Source organism: Schistocerca nitens, chromosome 12 (assembly GCF_023898315.1).
Source record: "Schistocerca nitens isolate TAMUIC-IGC-003100 chromosome 12, iqSchNite1.1, whole genome shotgun sequence".
NCBI classification, from domain to species: domain Eukaryota; kingdom Metazoa; phylum Arthropoda; class Insecta; order Orthoptera; family Acrididae; genus Schistocerca; species Schistocerca nitens.
In genome coordinates this window covers 177,963,898-177,983,365 of record NC_064625.1, presented here as the reverse complement: position 1 = coordinate 177,983,365, position 19,468 = coordinate 177,963,898, and the positions used below count along the sequence as shown (strand labels likewise).

General features: G+C 44.9%; 1 protein-coding gene across 1 annotated transcript in view; it reads right to left on the bottom strand.

The window, feature by feature from the left end:
- LOC126215165 (uncharacterized) overlaps window positions 1-19,468 on the bottom strand; it is a 76,079-nt gene that overhangs the window by 28,048 nt on the left and 28,563 nt on the right. The window contains exon 4 of the mRNA XM_049941834.1: window positions 10,109-10,236. Coding sequence (XP_049797791.1) covers window positions 10,109-10,236 — 128 coding nt within the window. The remainder of the gene's footprint in view (window positions 1-10,108; window positions 10,237-19,468) is intronic.

The window sequence follows — 19,468 nt, the reverse complement described above, 5'->3', positions numbered from 1 at the left end:
AGTACGTAAACGGAAATATGTTTTTAAATCTTCTCTCCCTACATACATAAACTAAAGTCCTCTGCTTGCTTGTTCTTGTTTGTTTGGGCTGGGCTGAGGAAATAACGTAGAATTTCTGGACCGATCTTAGTATTGCTGGGAGCAGTATCTTGCCAGTAAAGTTACAGAGTTTCGATAACCGGTAAAAATCATTGGGAATCTCGATTCCCAGGATGGGGAGTCTGTACAGAACCCTTAGTGCGTGAGTCCTTCTCGCACTTGCCCATTCTGTTTTCCTTTCTTCTATCTACCCTAGCTTCACCCAGTATGTTGTTCTGGAAGGTGAGTGCTCACCACAGACATGGGTGCCGTCAGGGGAGTCTGAGGGAAGTGGGACAGAACTGCTCTTGTTCTGTGTACGTGGGGTCCCCAATCCTTTTGGGTCACACTGAAACAGGTGACAGTGGCTCCACAATAGATTATATTGAGATAGGGAACCAACACTCGAGGGTGCATATTTATTGTGTTAAGGACATACACAGCATACACCACCTAACAACAATGTAGCTCATAGCAATTCTTCAAAGCAACGACTGTCAGTCTGAATGAATGCATGTATTGCAATGATGCCTGCAGTTCTTCACACCCTTGCAAAGATCTCGGGTGTCCGTTGTGCACAGAACAGTAGCATCTGATAAACAGTGTACACACCTGACCACCAAATGGACCTACTGTACATAACTAGGCTCGTAGCACTCAAGCATCGCAGTGGCGCATTAACCTGTGCCGCAAGCACACCACTGACCCTGCTGTCAGCTGTCCATTGCATCAGATAGCTTGTGTCGTGTTCATGGTGAGGTGTGTTGCTGTGTACGGCGCACAATGAGTAATCAAAGATGAAATGAGCAAGCACTGCGACGAACGGATTTTGAGCCCTATGTCTGCTTGTGTCAATCCAGTATCGTTCACAGCGCTGTAGTGTCCAAGTTCATACAGTTTGTATTGTTTGTGGATGAGGCCTCATTCATACGTGATGTTGTTTTCAAAAACCAAACAGGCAGATCTAGAATGAGGACAACACCCACGCTAGCCATATCGGAGGCCAACAGCAAAGATTCTCAGTCAAGGTATTTTAGGGCATTATCCAAGATCATTCCACTTTGATGTTAATGTTTGCAAGCACCTGAAGAATACTCACCTCATTGTAGGACTGGAAAGGGGGGGGGGGGGGTCCTCTCTGATGGCCATTGCGATCGCTGGATCTTACAACCCTCGACTTCATTCTCTGAGGTTATGCCAAGATGTAGGTGTACGAAACACCTGTAGATACCGCTGAACACCTGCTTGCCAGGGTCCAAGCTGCCCGCCTCCTGGTACAACATTGTTGCTCACGGGCGAGGCCTCCACGACGAGTGCGGCCGCTTCATGTTTAAAGATGATTGAAGGTGTGGCTGTTGTCACACGCATCGACTCAGTCTGTGTTTCGACAAGTTTCTACACAGTTGTCACTTCCGCCCAGCTGCTCAGAACAGTGCAGTGTGACATGTCTTGGAAGACAGTAGCGTGACTGACTCGATTCCACTATCGCAGTAGCCGCCACGATACACGAATGACCTGTGAGGATATGCTGACATCACTCCGAAACTGTGATCACAGAGAGAGCGTCATGCAGTCAAAGGTCATGAGGTGGTGGTATGAATGTGGGAAATTTTGAAGAACACTGACTGACATACAGTTGAATGATTCCAAATTCAGGATGGCAGACACCTTAGGCAAGTGTACGGTGGTGGAGAGAAAAACGGATTTACTTGTGTTGCAGATATGTGCAAATATTATTTTCTTAATACAATTTTTCTACCTATTTAAATACTGCCGAGCTCATTTTTTACAGTTCTTTTGTCAGCTGTGTTTATTTACCAGGCGACATCTACACTCTTTTTGGAGAACTGTCGAGATGATTTCCCAAGTTTCTGCAATGTATCGCTCAAAACGTAACCGATCAGCAGCTACTTGCAGCCAGCATATTCCATTTCGCGCATTTCTGTCACTGCACAATCCCACTCGTTTAATATGTGGAAGTTCTTCTTCTTACGAGAAATAAACCCGTTTGTGCTGCCTTGCGTCCACGCATGGTAAGTAATGAGAGTAGTAGCAAGTTGTGAGGGGCATGTTCAAATGTGTACCAACACGCTGGGCACTGTCGCAATGCGCTATGTGTAAGTAATGTTAGTGGGGAGAGAAGAAGCGTGATGGATTGCGACTTGAATTGCTGATCAGCGCACGCTGCGTGGCTGAACGGTTTTGTAAACAGGCGCCAGTGGCGACACCTACAACGTGCTGACATGAGGAAAGTTTCCAACCGATTTCTCAAACCCAAACAGCAGTTGACCGGCGTTGCCTGGTGAAACGTTGTTATGATGCCTCGTGTAAGGACGAGAAATGCGCACCATCACGTTTCCGACTTTGATAAAGGTCCGATTGTAGCCTATCGCGATTGCGGTTTATCGTATCGCGACATTGCTGCTCGCTTTGGTCGAGATCCAATGACTGTTAGCAGAGTATGGAATCGGTGGGTTCAGGAAGGTAATACGGAACGCCGTGCTGTATCCCAACGGCCTCGTATCACTAGCAGTCGAGATGACCGGCATCTTATCCGCATGGCTGTAACGGATCGTGCAGCCATGTCCAGATGGGGACGTTTGCAAGACAACAATCATCTGCACGAACAGTTCGACGACGCTTGCAGCAGTATGGACTATCAGCTTGGAGACTGTGGCTGCGGTTACCCTTGACGCTGCATCACAGACAGGAGCGCCTGCTATGGTGTAGTCAACGACGAACCCGGGTGCACGAATGGCAAAACGTAATTTTTTCGGATGAATCCAGGTTCTGTTTACGGCATCATGATGGTCGCATCCATGTTTGGCGACGTCGCGGTGAACGCACATTGGAAGCGTGTATTCGTCATCGCCATACTGGCGTATCACCCGGCGTGATGGTATGGGGTGCCATCGGTTACACGTCTCTGTCACCTCTTGTTCGCAATGACGGCACTTTGAACAGTGGACGTTACATTGCAGATGTCTTACGACCCGTGGCTCTACCTTCATTCGATCCCTGCGAAATCCTACATTTCAGCAGGACAATTCCTGACCGCATGTTGCAGGTCCTGTACGGGCCTTTCTGGATACAGAAAATGTTCGACTGCTGCCCTGGCCAGCACATTCTCCAGATCTCTCACCAATTGAAAACGTCTGGTCAATGGTGGCCGAGCAACTGGCTCGTCACAATACGTCAGTCACTACTCTTGATGAACTGTGGTATCGTGTTGAGGCTGCATTGGCAGCTGTACCTGTACACGCCATCAAAGCTCTGTTTGACTCAATGCCCAGACGTATCAAGGCCGTTATTACGGCCACAGGTGGTTGTTCTGGGTACTGATTTCTCAGGATCTACGCACCGAAATTCCATGAAAATGTAATCACTGTCATTTCTAGAATAATATATTTGTCCAATGAATACACGTTTATCATGTACATTTCTTCTTGGTGTAGCAATTTTAATGGCTATTAGTGTAAGTGATTCTTATGGGTTCCACTTCTTCTTTTCTAGCTGTGAGCAGGCGTTACTCGCTGTGGGATCTGAACCCAGCAGCTGATAATGATGATGACGATGATGATGATCTCTGGGGAACGACTTCGATCGTTCAGAGGCGGATATCGCTTATTCTACAGTATTAAATGTTGTTTGTTATTTTTGAGATGCTCTAGTTTGTAGATGTTCTCAATGCGAAAATCGGTGTGTAGGCACGACCACCAGCTACTAGTTCTTTTGCACCTGTGTTTTCGTTTGGGTTTGTCCATATTCTTTCAGACACATTCCCCTGCCGACGTCATACACCTCCTCTAGTACCCATGCTGGATATGCCCTTAATGACAAACATGCCCACTGGTGATGAGCTGCTGGAAGTGTATTCCAGTAATGAACACAACAACAGTTTTACTTGTAAGTACTCAGAATTTATTATTATTGTTATACGAATAAGGATTTTTGTTTCTCCTTCCTTAGATACTTATCAACTGCGTCTCTTTCTCCTTCTTCTATGCAGAGTTATTAGGAGTTGGACGTGTCGTTGAGGGGAAGGGCATTGTCCAGGTTAGGGGGAGAGCTGTCGTGACGTCATGGGGTGAGTCGGTACCAGAGCGGTCATACTGAGTCACTTTCCTGAGGTGCAGGAAAGGGGGTCGTGTAAGACACTCAGCTGTATGCTCTGCCTTGATTTATGTTCATAAGATTTTGATCAACTTATTGTGGGGTCCAGCAACATCTCTCTTCAAAAGTATATACTGCTAACAAAAAGCATGTCCTAATGCCCAGAATCATGACGAGAGGAGTTTAAATTGATTTCCATGTTTGCTTCTCACTAGTGATAGAAATTAACCAAAAAATACGGGGCATACAGATAGACAACAAACACCAGATGTCCAGTGACGTTCTAATTTCTCGTTTATGGCCGAATGTAGGAAATCCATAAGAAGAAGACAAACATTAACACGCTGTGTGGCACATCGACAAAGAAGTCGAGCGTAAATTAGGTGGTCCCCTCTTCTTGTCCATATTAGCCGAGAAACATCCAAAAAGTGTAGACCTGCTGCTAATCTCTGAAGACGATAGGCAACACAACGTTTGGATAAAATGCATGTCCCACCTACGTCCCTCCGAAATGAAAACAAAAAAGGTGCAAGATATTTTTGCTGTAGATGTCTCAAGACGTTTACCAAGAGCGTGTATCTTGAAAGACACCTGATTGACTGCTAGAGCCAGGAAACAATAGGTGTGGAAATGATTATCAAGGATAAACGGTTCTCGAAGTTTAAGAATGCGTCTCACCAACACTTCTGTCCCTTCGTCGTTTACGTCGATTTAGAGCGCCTCCTAGCTCCTGTGGTACAGTGTGAACGTGGTGCCTCTGCCTCCCGTCTCACTGTCACAAAATGATGCATACGACATGTGGCTACCCATCAAGATCTGTGCACTAAAATTAAAATCTTATGCCAAGGGAATAGGGCGAGATGGCTGCTCACTGAGCTTGAAAGTCTTGTACGGGATGTTTATAGTGAAAACGTCCTCATGACCAACGTGAAGGAGAATGATGCACTGTACAAGCAGGCAGCTGATCATTGTACCTGGGGACTGTGACTGGACAGAGGTGAGGAAGCTCCCTGTAGAGACTGTTGCCACGTAACGGGGAAGTCCCAGAGTGCAGGTGACAACCCGTGTAACTTTAAGTACCAACTGCCACAGCACACAGCCATCTTTTCCACAATTTCAGCGAGCATGATGCCCACTTTCTAGTTCAGCACTTTGACGAGTCTGGGTAGTAGGATGAAAAGATCAGTGTCATTGCTGACACCGTTGACAAATACATGCCGCTTCAAAGAGGATCACACCACTTCCTGGATTCACAACGCTTCATGCTCACGTCTCTTTAGAAATTTTTCTTAACCAACGCGTCCTGAAGATATTCGTAGCAAAGGGAGCCACTTATCTGGATGGTGTAGGGTTTCAGCTTGTGATGGAGAAGAGGTCTTTCTACACGAATATCTGGACTCTCTAGTAAACTAAGAGGCATTTCCATAATGAATGCAATAAACAGGCACTTGGTGAATGAATGGCAGGACGGCATATCTGATTTATCAGAACATGTAAAATGATGAACACCAATGGACATCTGACCGCCAACATCTTCGAGAAGTTCTGCAGCATATGGCTGAGATTACGTGGGATGCCATGTTAAGAAAGACACAAGCCAGCAGCGAAGTCTTGACCAACGTTGAGATGCATGTCTTCCTGGAACATGCGGTCCACGAGTGACTTTGCCAATGTGTGCGCAGGTATTCCAAGGCAAATAACTTGCAAATAATCGAGGGGGAGTACAGGTTGTCTGACGATTTCAGTTTAATCCTTTACCTGGATATAAACTGTCTCTAAAGGCAAACCATGCAACAATGTCTACCATTTGGAGGGTTCTGATGGATGTCCAAAGGGGAAATCAGCAGACTGAGGAAAGAGATCAAATATGTGGCTGCTGATGCTGTTGAGGGATATGTCCTAGAGTTAGAGCTGGACTATCCCACAAGTCTGCATGACAGACACGGTGATTTGCACAGCCTGAAAGACTTTCACGTTCAGGGACTTCAACAGGTGCCTCCTCAAGGGCATTGGCGCTGCACCACAAATGCTTATCAGGAGACCTTTCGATTGAGGTTATATACTGAGGCATATACTGCAATTCCAGCTGGAAGCGGGGGTGTCCTACCACGATCACAAGTGGTTCATCGGGGGGCATAGGTGTGGAAATCTGCTGCACCCAGACTATTTACTGATGTGTCTGGGTGGGTTTATTTGTTAGTAAAAAGATAAAAAGGTGTTCCACTTGACTGGGTGTGTGTGTGGAATAGTTTGATGAACTGTTTGTCACAGTTCTGACTGCATGTTCGAGATTATGAATGTTTCATTGCACACTGCGTGCGTCCATGTGTGCGTGTGTGTGTGTGTGAGAGAGAGAGAGAGAGAGAGAGAGAGAGTATATATTTCGTGTGGAACATGTACAATATGCATCCGTGTAAAGAAAGTATTTTATATGTTTATGGTGCGTGCGTGTGTGTGTGTGTGTGTGTGTGTGTGTGTGTGTGTGTGTGTGTGTGTATTGTTTTTGACTTGCCATTGCTTTTGCTGTTCTAAGTATGTACACACTGAAAACTTCTCTCTCTCTCTCTCTCTCTCTCTCTCTCTCTCTCTCTCTCTCTGAGTTACTAATAAGTGTTTAATACATTGGAAATTAAAAAATTACCTTATTCACAAAAGAATGTGTATATTGTAATGAATCAATTACGAAATAACAAAACTGTTACGTATATAACAAATACGAGAAAAAAATGGAAATTAAAAAGCTTTCAGTTGTTTTCACAATACAGTTGTTCTTCTTTTTCATATTTTTTTGAATGAAATACCTCCTTTATCAGTTTTATATTGATGGCAGGAGCCAGAGAAATAAGAAATCATTTTCGAATACAATATTTTTTAAATTTACATACATACATACATGGCCGACCGGTTCTAGACGGGATCGCGATTTATCGCCTCCAATTCGTATTTGCGTAAGTAGAGCTTTGCGGATGTGCGCCAGGAATACTGCACGCGTTTACGTGTGTGTGTGTCTGTGTGTGTGTGTGTGTGTGTGTGTGTGTGGGACGTGCGTCACGTCCTCGCAGTGACAGCGTGCGGTTAGCGGTCAGCGGGCAGCTAACATCCCGTTTGTGGTCTGAGCCGCTTTGCGCTTCCGACAGCCCGGCTGTGGGCGTCACGACAACACAGGGCGAGGGAGGCCAGCGAGCGACACGGGCCGAGTCCACACAGTAGGGGGTGCAGCGCACAGACAAACCCAAAATCACTGTAGTGGTGACACGTGGCTGCAGTCGACTCTTACCAGTACGTCGACAAGCAGTATAGAAAACGAAAAATAAAATTCAGAATTTCCCTCGTTGTGCAGGAGCAGTGAATTGGAAGGTGGTGCACACTTTTATATCTGCACCCTCCAATACGTTGAATCCGTCGTCCTTGCCATGGCGCCACTGCGCTTTCTGCCGTCTAGACCTAATCTATGCCGGCCGGTGTGGCCGAGCGGTCCTAAGCGCTTCAGTCTGGAACCGCGCGACTGCTACTGTCGCTGGTTCGAATCCTGCCTCTGGCATGAATGTGTGTGATGTCCTTAGTTTAGTTAGGTTTAAGTAATTCTAAGTTCTAGGGACTGATGACCTGATAAGTTAAGTCCCGTAGTGCTCAGAGCCATTTGAACTATTCTGTACATACATACATATTTGCACACAGTATGATGTGAGAGCCCAGTTACCAGGGGCACAGGGTCAAAATCGTAAGCTGCGTCGTTACCTGGGCCACAGCACGCTTTGCCGTACTACTCTGTAGGGCTGTAGTGAAGAACCACGAGAGGAATTATCTCGAATACGAATACCTCAAGACTGCTGCAGCTGTCTGAAGACTTAAGTTTATTTCAGAAAGCAAAGTGTGTCTTTAAATCGGAACTATCTGTACAACATTGGTTTCACGGAATAACTTTTCGCAATTACACTTTTCCTAAGCAGGTGCAGTGTATGACCAACGAAGCGTATCTGCACCGCAAATGTAATAAAGAAGTCGTCCTTTAAACATTCTCGCAAGCTGTGAGGTACTAACTCTACAAAATATTGGATACGTATCAGGTAAATTGCCTTTGCTGCAGTGAAATGCTTGGAGTATGGTAACGAAAACAAGATGCAATGACAGGACATGATACGATGTCGGCAGAAACCATTCTTAAATACGGAACCCGCAACTATCAATCGTTGAAATTACCATCCCGCAAACATCCGTAATATTTATAGGAAAAAGATTTAATCTACCCAGAACCTTTTCAGTTCACTAAAACAGGTATCGCCTAATTCTCTTCTCAAAGGATCCAAAATGAGGCTCACACGATACTTTAGGGACTGGCACGTTGCTACATACGCCACCAAAAGTTACACAAAGACACAGATCATACTGCGTCCTGTTGCTTTCCATGTATACTACTGTCAGAATCCAAACAGTCATAATGCACAGTGGCCATTCTATGTGTTAAGGTTGGGTTGTTTGGGGAAGGAGACCATACAGCGAGGTCATCGGTCTCATCGGATTAGGGAAGAATGGGGAAGGAAGTCGGCCGTGCCCTAAATCAGAATGTCCGGACACGGGATTGAACCGTCGTCCTCCCGAATGCGAGTCCAGTGTATGTGTTAAGACCACATAACTGTTATTATCGGTAGTGGGAAAATCACTGGTGGTAGTGTTCATAAATCATAGACAGAGAATTCAGACTCGATAATGGTTCGAGTTAGGCCACGAGACACGTGCAGAAATGCTAACGACTGAGATGAATGCTCTCAGAAAGCAGCATCCGGTTTCACGTTAGTCTGGCACAGATTTTCATTGGCCTTGACGCATTCACCAGATATTCCGCTTGTGACTGTAGTAGCACAGTGCCTTTAACAAAGCCACTCGCAGACGCAACACGCGCTAACTGGTGGACCCCAACTGCAGGTTTTCGTTATTGACGCGCGTCCTCTGTGGCTGCGGCGGCTGGGGCATTGCCGTGTCACACGGACAGTGCTGGCTGGCAGTGGTGAGCACAGGGGGCCGCCAATGGCGTCGAGCCACAAGTGTCAGCTGCGCTATCGTCTGGGAAATGGTCACGTGAATGTTAAGGTGGGAAGAGTTTGAGCAGTTGCAACGAACTGTATAAATTATGTGGTATGTATACAAGAGGTTCATTACGAGATTTGAAGTTGACGAACCTCCATGTTGAGAGAAGTAATAGGCCTTCCATATGGAGTAGGGATTCTTAGGAAGAGAAGATGCTGATGGAGACTTGAAATGCCACACTGAGACTCTAGACCACTCTCCATTCAATATGAAGCTAACATGCTTCAGCTTCTAAAGCAGGACCGGATGCAAAGTTATCTGATCTGTTAAAGAAGTAGCTAGCAAACTGGATGTGAACAGCGCGTAGCGTTGCGCAGTTGGAGGTGAGTCGCCAGCAGTGGTGGATGTGGGGAGAGAGATGGCGGAAGTTTTGAAATTGAACTGCTATATATATTATGATTATTAAGGTAAATACAGTGTTTGTTCTCTATTAAAATCTTTCATTTGCTAACTATCCCTATCAGTAGTTAGTGACTTCCGTAGTTTGAATCTCTTATTTAGCTGGCAGTAGTGGCGCTCGCTGTATTGCAGTAGTTCGAGTAACGAAGATTTTTGTGAGGTAAGTGATTTGTGAAAGGTATAGGTTAATGTTAGTCAGGGCCATTCTTTTGTAGGGATTTTTGAAAGTCAGATTGCGTTGCGCTAAATAATATTGTGTGTCAGGTTAAGCACAGTTTTGTATAAATTGTTCTAAGGGGACGTTTCAATAGCTACAGTGTGAAGAAGGTAAACTGGGAAACACTCTCCAAGAACTGACCAGGTGGTGTGTGTCATTTTCTCACCCCCTGTACGTTTAATACAGTTTATAAGAGGAGGAAAAAACTCCACTTACCATACGTTCGAATGCGAGGGGAACCAACAGCTGTGAGGCGTGCGTCGCATCGAGTGAGAGCAGCGGCGCCAAGTCCCGCCAGTAGCTGGAGAGTCCTTTCCGGAAAACAGTCGCCTGGTCCTGGAGTGCTGCACAAGACGGGAGACGACGGACTGGTGAACAAGCCAGTGGATCAGACTTCTGTAGGAAGCACAGCTTTCCCTTTCTGCCCCCACAAAGTGTATGCAGGTAGCATTTACCTTTTGAAACTAGATCAATATACAATGTCAGTAATCGTATGAGTTACAGAATGGACACCTTGACCGGACACAAAGCTCATATTCCAGCGACAAATTTAAAGAGCACATCAAGCAAAGAGAGAGGAGCACCATCACCTAACGTAGATCCAGTAATAAAAATTAACCTAATGGTAGAAGTATCAAAATACCTGAAGAAGTGGAAATATACAACTATTTCAAAAATCACCCACACAGCTTGCCCAACAATAAGACAGATTTAAGAAATAAGAGACCTCGAGATAAATTCCAGTCAGTTTTACGTGCTATTAATAGAAAGTAACATAAATGAGACTGTATAGTTTAGCTATTTGACTTTGACTTACTGACAAGCATAGGACGTAACGATTTGCACAGAATTGTGTCTATGCTGGTTTTATAATATGAGTAGTCTTTGCAACGTTTCCCGTGAGTTGTATGATATGTATGGAAATGAGGAAGAATTATGTCCACTCATAAACTTTTTATATTTAGGATGTATTTATTTTAACATAAGTAATATATTTTAGTAATTCAGTAAAAAATTGAATAAGGTGTTTTGCAAGTGTAGCTGAAAAAGTCATTCTCGGCCTAAACTTTCTAAGGACCATGGAAATGTATGACTACATTTGTACTGGTATAGTACCTTACATATTAACAGTACATTTTACAATTATATGATGATAGACATAATGTTCTGTAATGTGTGACATGTATCCCATCACATGTTTTTATCTCTTTTTTTGTACTCCATTTTCTTTTTATTTGTCCACCGGATCAATTCATGTACGAAAGTTGTTGTGAATGCAATTTATAACTTTGTTTTTAATGTGGTACAAAGAATACACATGTAAAATTATATATATATATATATATATATATATATATATATTCCTGGAAATTGAAATAAGAACACCGTGAATTCATTGTCCCAGGAAGGGGAAAATTTATTGACACATTCCTGGGGTCAGATTCATCACATGATCACACTGACAGAACCACAGGCACATAGACACAGGCAACAGAGCATGCACAATGTCGGCACTAGTACAGTGTATATCCACCTTTCGCAGCAATGCAGGCTGCTATTCTCCCATGGAGACGATCGTAGAGATGCTGGATGTAGTCCTGTGGAACGGCTTGCCATGCCATTTCCACCTGGCGCCTCAGTTGGACCAGCGTTCGTGCTGGACGTGCAGACCGCGTGAGACGACGCCTCATCCAGTCCCAAACATGCTCAATGGGGGACAGATCCGGAGATCTTGCTGGCCAGGGTAGTTGACTTACACCTTCTAGAGCACGTTGGGTGGCACGGGATACATGCGGACGTGCATTGTCCTGTTGGAACAGCAAGTTCCCTTGCCGGTCTGGGAATGGTAGAACGATGGGTTCGATGACGGTTTGGATGTACCGTGCACTATTCAGTGTCCCCTCGACGATCACCAGTGGTGTACGGCCAGTGTAGGAGATCGCTCCCCACACCATGATGCCGGGTGTTGGCCCTGTGTGCCTCGGTCGTATGCAGTCCTGATTGTGGCGCTCACCTACACGGCGCCAAACACGCATACGACCATCATTGGCACCAAGGCAGAAGCGACTCTCATCGCTGAAGACGACACGTCTCCATTCGTCCCTCCATTCACGCCTGTCGCGACACCACTGGAGGCGGGCTGCACGATGTTGGGGCGTGAACGGAAGACGGCCTAACGGTGTGCGGGACCGTAGCCCAGCTTCATGGAGACGGTTGCGAATGGTCCTCGCCGATACCCCAGGAGCAACAGTGTCCCCAATTTGCTGGGAAGTGGTGGTGCGGTCCCCTACGGCACTGCGTAGGATCCTACGGTCTTGGCGTGCATCCGTGCGTCGCTGCGGTCCGGTCCCAGGTCGACGGGCACGTGCACCTTCCGCCGACCACTGGCGACAACATCGATGTACTGTGGAGACCTCACGCCCCACGTGTTGAGCAATTCGGCGGTACGTCCAGCCGGCCTCCCGCATGCCCACTATACGCCCTCGCTCAAAGTCCGTCAACTGCACATACGGTTCACGTCCACGCTGTCGCGGCATGCTACCAGTGTTAAAGACTGCGATGAAGCTCCGTATGCCACGGCAAACTGGCCGACACTGACGGCGGCGGTGCACAAATGCTGCGCAGCTAGCGCCATTCGACGGCCAACACCGCGGTTCCTGGTGTGTCCGCTGTGCCGTGCGTGTGATCATTGCTTGTACAGCCCTCTCGCAGTGTCCGGAGCAAGTATGGTGGGTCTGATACACCGGTGTCAATGTGTTCTTTTTTCCATTTCCAGGAGTGTATATATATATACACGTCAGAAGATTTGTAAATTTTGACACCTCCAGTGGCCCGATGCAAGTGATGTGCTGTTTTTAGCATTTTTTGTAATATAACTGCCTCATGTATGGGAGGATAGTGGCGTTCTATACATGCCATCTGCATTTCACTTTTCGGTTATTGCTGTATACCTGTATAAAGGGCATAGGATCGAAAATGTAGTCGTGAAAACAAATAATGTTACAGTTAATGGCAGACAGAACGTCTTTAAGAAAAATACTGCATTATTTTTATGCCTGTGCCAGATTTTTGGCATTTCGTTCTTATGCGAGCCCACTTTCAGTAAAAAAAAGACATTGCTACAGATGGAGAATGATGTGTGTACACGATGTTTGTTCTGTTCCTAATGCTATTGGAATTACTCAGCGCAAATCGCAAAAGAGAAAGTCCAAAGAACGCGCATCTTAATGACTTTGTAAAAAAAACGAATCATCGGCATGAGGGACTTGAGAGCATCGTACACATTACACTGGTATCTGGCTGTAGGGCAACGACTGCAGAATGTATAGCAACGGGTTGGGAGAAGTTCACCAGCCATCACAGACAGACCGGTGTAACCTGGGTTGAGATCTGTGGCTACCACTGACACCACAAGCAGCATAGTGTAGGGCGTTCTGTGGTGTTCAGCGGCGGGAGTCGCTTTTGCCTGTGGCGGTCAGGTGGACGCTGCTCTGTCCTCAGGTGGCCTCGTGAGACGTCACGGGAAGCAGCGGTCGTCGAGGTGCCTACCTCTGCAGCCCACAGAAACAAACAGGGGTCAGGAAGACTCGCGATCAAATCATGTGGAAGGCATGTGGAAGAGTTCTTAGGAATTTCGAAAATTTTTCAGAAATTTGGAAGCCAAATTATTATTCAAACTGGTTCTCCAGATAAACAATCAGTATCTCTTGAAAATATCATTCACATAGTTCTGTATGTTCAAGGACACATAAGTGCGAGGACATCCGCACAATTACCTAAAGAGCTCTCACACTCAAGTTGCTGACAAGAATATGTATATAAGAGGAAAAAGTAGATTGAGGAAGTGCTAGATGACGATCAATTTGGTTTTAGGAAAGATAAAGGCATCAGCGAAGGACTTCTCAGTTGGCGATTGATGGTTAAAGCGAGACTTAAGGAAAATCTAGGCATGTCCGTAGGATTTGTAATTAGATAAAAATCTTACGATAATTTAAAATGTTGCAGGATTTCCGAAACTCTAAGGAAAATGGGTGTAACCTCTAGGGAAAGAAGGGTTACGTGCAATTTGTACATCAAACAAGAGGATAAAGTAGGAAGACCAATAACAAACAGATTAGGTTAGGAGAGATAAAAGACATACATCTAATCGCCCTTACGATTCAATCTGTACATCGAAGAAGCAATGACGGAATTAAAAATGGGGTTCAGAAATGGAATTAAAATTCATCTTGAAAGGTTATCAGTGACAGGAATAGCTGATGTCATTGCCGTTCTCAATGGAAGTCAGAGGTAACAGTAGGAGATGTTGAGTAGAATGAACAATCTAATGGGTAGACTCTACGAATTAAGACTAAATGAAAGAAAGATTAAATTAATGAGGTCTAGCAGAAATCAGATCAGTGATCAACTTAATGTCAGAATTATAGACGAGGATCAAGACGAACTGAAAAAATTCTGCTACCTTGAGGACAAAGTAGCCAGCTGAAGTGGCCGTGCGGTTCTAGGCGCTGCAGTCTGGAACCGCGAGGCTGCTACGGTCGCAGGTTCGAATCCTGCCTCGGGCATGGATGTGTGTGATGTCCTTAGGTTAGTTAGGTTTAACTAGTTCTAAGTTCTAGGGGACTAATGACTACAGATGTTGAGTCCCATAGTGCTCAGAGCCATTTTAACCAAGGACAAACTAACTCATAATGGAAAAATGAAAGAGAACATAGAGTAGAGAAGAACATTCAAAGAGGATGTTCATGGCCAAACGAAGTCAACTAACATCAACTGTCAGTTTTGTAACAACGAAATCAAACAATCATTGATAAAATTATTTAATAGGATAGATAAAAGAATCGACTCACGAAGCAGCGGCAGAGAACACACATAGAAACTGTTGTGATTGGCAAGCTTTTGGAGCCAGTGGCTCCTTCTGCAGGTAAAAGGGTTGAAACAGAAGGAAGAAGGGTTAAGGAAAAGGACTGGACAGGTCTAGGAAAAGGGGGAAAAGGGGTAGATTTTGGGAAAGTCACCCAGAACTGCGGGTCAGAGGAGACTTACCGTACAAGGTGAGAAGGAATGTTGGGGACCGCATTCAGGGAGCTTAAAGGTGGAAGATAGGGTAATATACAAGACAGAGATTACTGCTAAAACATTGACCCCGAGTTAACAAGAGTGTGTCCTCCTATAATAGCCCTGTAACTGGTAAAACATATTCTATCAAAGGGAGAGCCAGCTGTGAAAAGATACAAGTCATATTCCAGCTACTACGTAAACACTGTTTAGCCTTCTACATAGGCATGACTACCATCACATTATCAATTAGGATGAATGGGCATAGGCTGAGGGTATATACTGGTAACTCACAATATCCTGTTGCAGAGCACGCTCTACAACGTGACATTCGTGACACCAGCGCCTGTTTCACCACCTGGATTCCTCCCCCAGACACCAGTATCTCAGGACTCCGTAGGTGAGAACTAACTTTACAACGTGTCCTTGGTTCTCGCCATCCAGCTTTCTATCACTGTAACTACTCTTTGCTTCACTCCGTTTCAGTTTCCTGCATCTTTCATTGTCATTCCCATCTATTTTTCACCGCCCCATCCCACCTCTGTTATGTACAATGTGCTTACCTTCTCACTCTTAATAACTTGTGATCAATGTTTTAGCAGTAATCTCTGTCGTGCAAATCACCTCGTCTTAAGCTCTTAGGTTTTCAAATCTCGTCCGATGCAGTCCTCAACAACTAGTCTTCCCTTCTCATCTCGTACAGTAAGTTTCCCCTGACCCACAGTTCTGGGTGACTTTCCCAAAATCTACCCCTTAAGTTTTGAGCACATTATTCTGTGAAAGTGAAACATGGACAGTGGGAAAACCGGGACGGAAGAGAATCGATGCGTTTGAGATGTGGTGCTAGAGAAGAATGCCGAAAATTAGATGGACTGATAAAAGAAAAAATGATGAGGTTCTCAGCAGATTCGGTGAAGAATGGAACATACCAAACGCTTTGGTAGGAAGATGGGACAGTATTTTGTCCTTGGTCATGCAACCTTATTGTTTCCTCTTGGTTCTTGTACGTATCACCCGTATTTCTTTGCAACTTACTCCCATTTTTCTCAATATTTCGAACATCTTGCAGAAGTTTACATTTCCGGATGCTTTTTCTAGGTCTATAGGGTCTATGAATGTGGCCATTTTATTTTCCAAGTTTTGTTTCTGTCATCAGTCACAATATCAGACGTACCGCCCTCTCATGCTATTAGCCTTCTGACAGTCAAAATGATCGTCATCTATCATATTTTCTATTATCTTTTCCATTCCTCTGTATATATTAGTCCTGTCGACAAATCCCATACATGAGGTGTTATGCTAGTTGTGCGATAGGCCTGCAAGTTTCTGCTCTTATCTTCATGGTGGTGTCTAATGGTATACCACCGTTCTCGTATATTCTAGACGCCAACTTCAATAATTCTTGGTTGACACTTTCGCCAATGATTTTCTGATCAATTGCTGTGTTTTTTTCTGTTTCCCAAGGTTCTTTTCCGTTAGCTCCTTATGTCTATCTTTGTTTGTCCTATTTCTACGATACCCTTTTCATAGGTGTCCATTTCTGTTCAAATGAACTGCCTGTGTGGTATTCATCAACGTAATATCTACAGACCAAGAGAAATTCAAATGACTTTCGTGATTGCTTTGCACTTTAGTGTCCCACTCCTTTCCGCATTTTGTTCTTCCAGACCATTCTCTTAAACTTCAATCCACTCTTCATCGCAATTCAGTTGACATCTGAGCTTATATCTGGCCCTAGGTGTTCCACACAATAGAAGAGCAGGATTTAGAAAACGATAGATTTCGACTTCTAGACATAGATAATCGGACAATTCTTCCCATAAATACAGAAGTATGAGTATTAACAAGAGCCTTACCAGGACGTAACCTCAGATGGAAATTTCCTGTGCCTCGATCATTTTCGAAGCATACCTCCCGTGGGGAAGCGAGATCTTTCTATAGCTACCGACGGTTTCGAGTTAAAACAAAGAGCGACAGAGGGAGAGAGAAAGGGACTCCCCTCTCTTCCACTCCGCTCCAAGGCCAAACGTCGTGTGCAGACTGTTTGTACTGAAGCAATAATGTTATGTAATTGCAGTACGTAAAGTTTTGATATTTTTATCATTATGTAATTTGTTAAAAGAAAGGCGAACAAACATGTAAAAGTAATGCATCCACAGTTTGAAACAGTTACACTGTTTTACATCTAAGTCAACTTAAAGATGCAGATCTACAATTTTGTAGTATGTGTATTCTGATATAAAGCATAACATGTGGAATTTATGAAACCCCATACATTAATTTCTGTCATCAGTGACAATACCTGCTACACTTGCAAAATTATACATCAGCAGTTGATTTTATCACTGGGATGTGTATCAACAGTTGTACATGTCCCATCAAGAGAAACGTGTGTTCTTATGTGTCTCCATTGTTGTTGTTGTTGTTGTTAGCAGAAGTAGTATATTTATCACTACCGCGTGCTGCCCGTGTACTTCGCATGTCGTAATGTTGACTCATTGAGATGTCAGGTTATATGTAAGAGTGTGCACGAATGTCTTAATTTTATCAGGTGGAATAAACGCATAAAGAAGTAAATAAATGTACACAATGTGCCAAATACCGCTACTTTTTATAACGCACTTTGCACTATTTCTAAGGACACGGGCTCTGTCGTTTCTTGCGACTCTTAGTGTCTGTTCTGCTGGGTTTGGCATCGTGTAGTGGATCCCCGTACACTCTGCAGCGTATGGTATTAAAGGTCTAAAAATTTCGTAAAAGTTACAGTACCTTCCAGCATTGTCACCTTTATCGCAACGACAATGAACGGGAGTGTTAAAACGTCACGTGTCAGAGATCTGTGCTGAAGTTTAGTGAGCGAGCAGTCTAGATCGCATCACATCGCATAGTGATTTTTTAATCCGGACCTGTGCGCTACCTTCATGCTGAGTGCCCTGGGGACGCTCCCAAGACAGCAGCCGTGTTCACAGACGGCGTGGACACGCTCCTGGCTGGACTGCCGAACACTCAGCCGTCCTGCCGCATCCCGACATGCCCGCTAAGCCATCCCGTCTCAGCCTCACAGCAGATGTCTGGCTCCAGCGTGTGGACAGCGGCGGTCTGGCGGCTCTACGGGACCTGTTGAGTGACGTCAGCTGAACACGACACAACTGGAGAGACTCGTGGACTCTCCTTGTCGGCCAACTCAGGCCCTTGTTGAGGCTAGAGGCGGTGTGCTCTACTCCTGTGTCAGCATGATCTCTCTTTATCTGACATCGAATGAAATCTGTCCTCAACCTTCATGTTAATTACTTGTAACCTTCCACATAAACATAACTAACTCGACCTTGTTTTGTAAGGAGAAAAACGTACACTTGCGAGATCTCAACCCTAGATACCAAACACCCGCCCCCTCTTAAAATAAATGGCCGTACTTAAGATAATACTCATTTCAGACATCTGAAATGAGTATTATCTTAAGTTCTGTAGGTACAGGTTGCCTGCCACTGGCTCCGCCCCACTGCAGCTGCCTGATGCACGAGTGCAGAGTACTGTGCAGCGGGGTGACGTCCAGAGCCCTCAGACCCGCTTCATGTCGCAAGTGTGGGAAGACGTGTGTGGAGCCGGTCACGTCTGCCCCATGTGTTTCGAAACTTTGTTCTTCAAGTAGAACACATGTTATTTAACATGAAAAAAGGGTAAGCAATATGAACAGATAGTATTTCAATGCCATGCACATATATGGTCAACACTGTTTAGCAATATTTTAGGACATATTCTGCAACAGTTTTTTATAAAACACACGCACACACACACACACACACACACACACACACACACACACACACACACACACACACACACACACACACAGATCTCTGTTACGGACAGAGGCCAGGTAAAATCTGACAATATTACCTCTTCAAAGCAAGCTTCCTAAACAGTCAGTTCGTGATTTTACGTCTCCGTCGCATTGTGCCAATGAAGTTGTTTGACGAAAATGATCGTGGTGAAAGGGTATCGTCATCATTGTCACCACCATCCACTCATAAAGAATAGTCTAACGTCAATCAACTATTCTTCTCTCCATTTAACGGGTCTTCTGTATGACTGCCGCAACTAAATCGCAAGGTACAAATAGTAGCACAAAGAAAAGCTCATAGAGTTTCTTTTGCCTCGTGTAAGAGTTAGTCGAATAGCCACTTATAACGACGCTTACCGGTCACAACTGTCGCGAGCTTTGACGTTTAAACGTGGCAATCTGACCGTCACTGCATACTGCTCCTGGACGTGCCACACTGTCGCTTGTCGGTTGACCGGCACTATAAACGCGAACCTCTTACTCACCGTACCGTACAGTAGTTCGAGCTCCGGCAATGGGCGAACGCAGCGGAGCGTGCCAGAAACATGTGGAACACGGGCGTTAAAAAGCTGTGTGTTCAGAAGGTCTTAACTGCGTACACTCATAATCACGGTCCAAATATCCGCGCGACATAGACAGCTGGGGCTCACACCTTGCAAGTTTGCGTCTCATATATG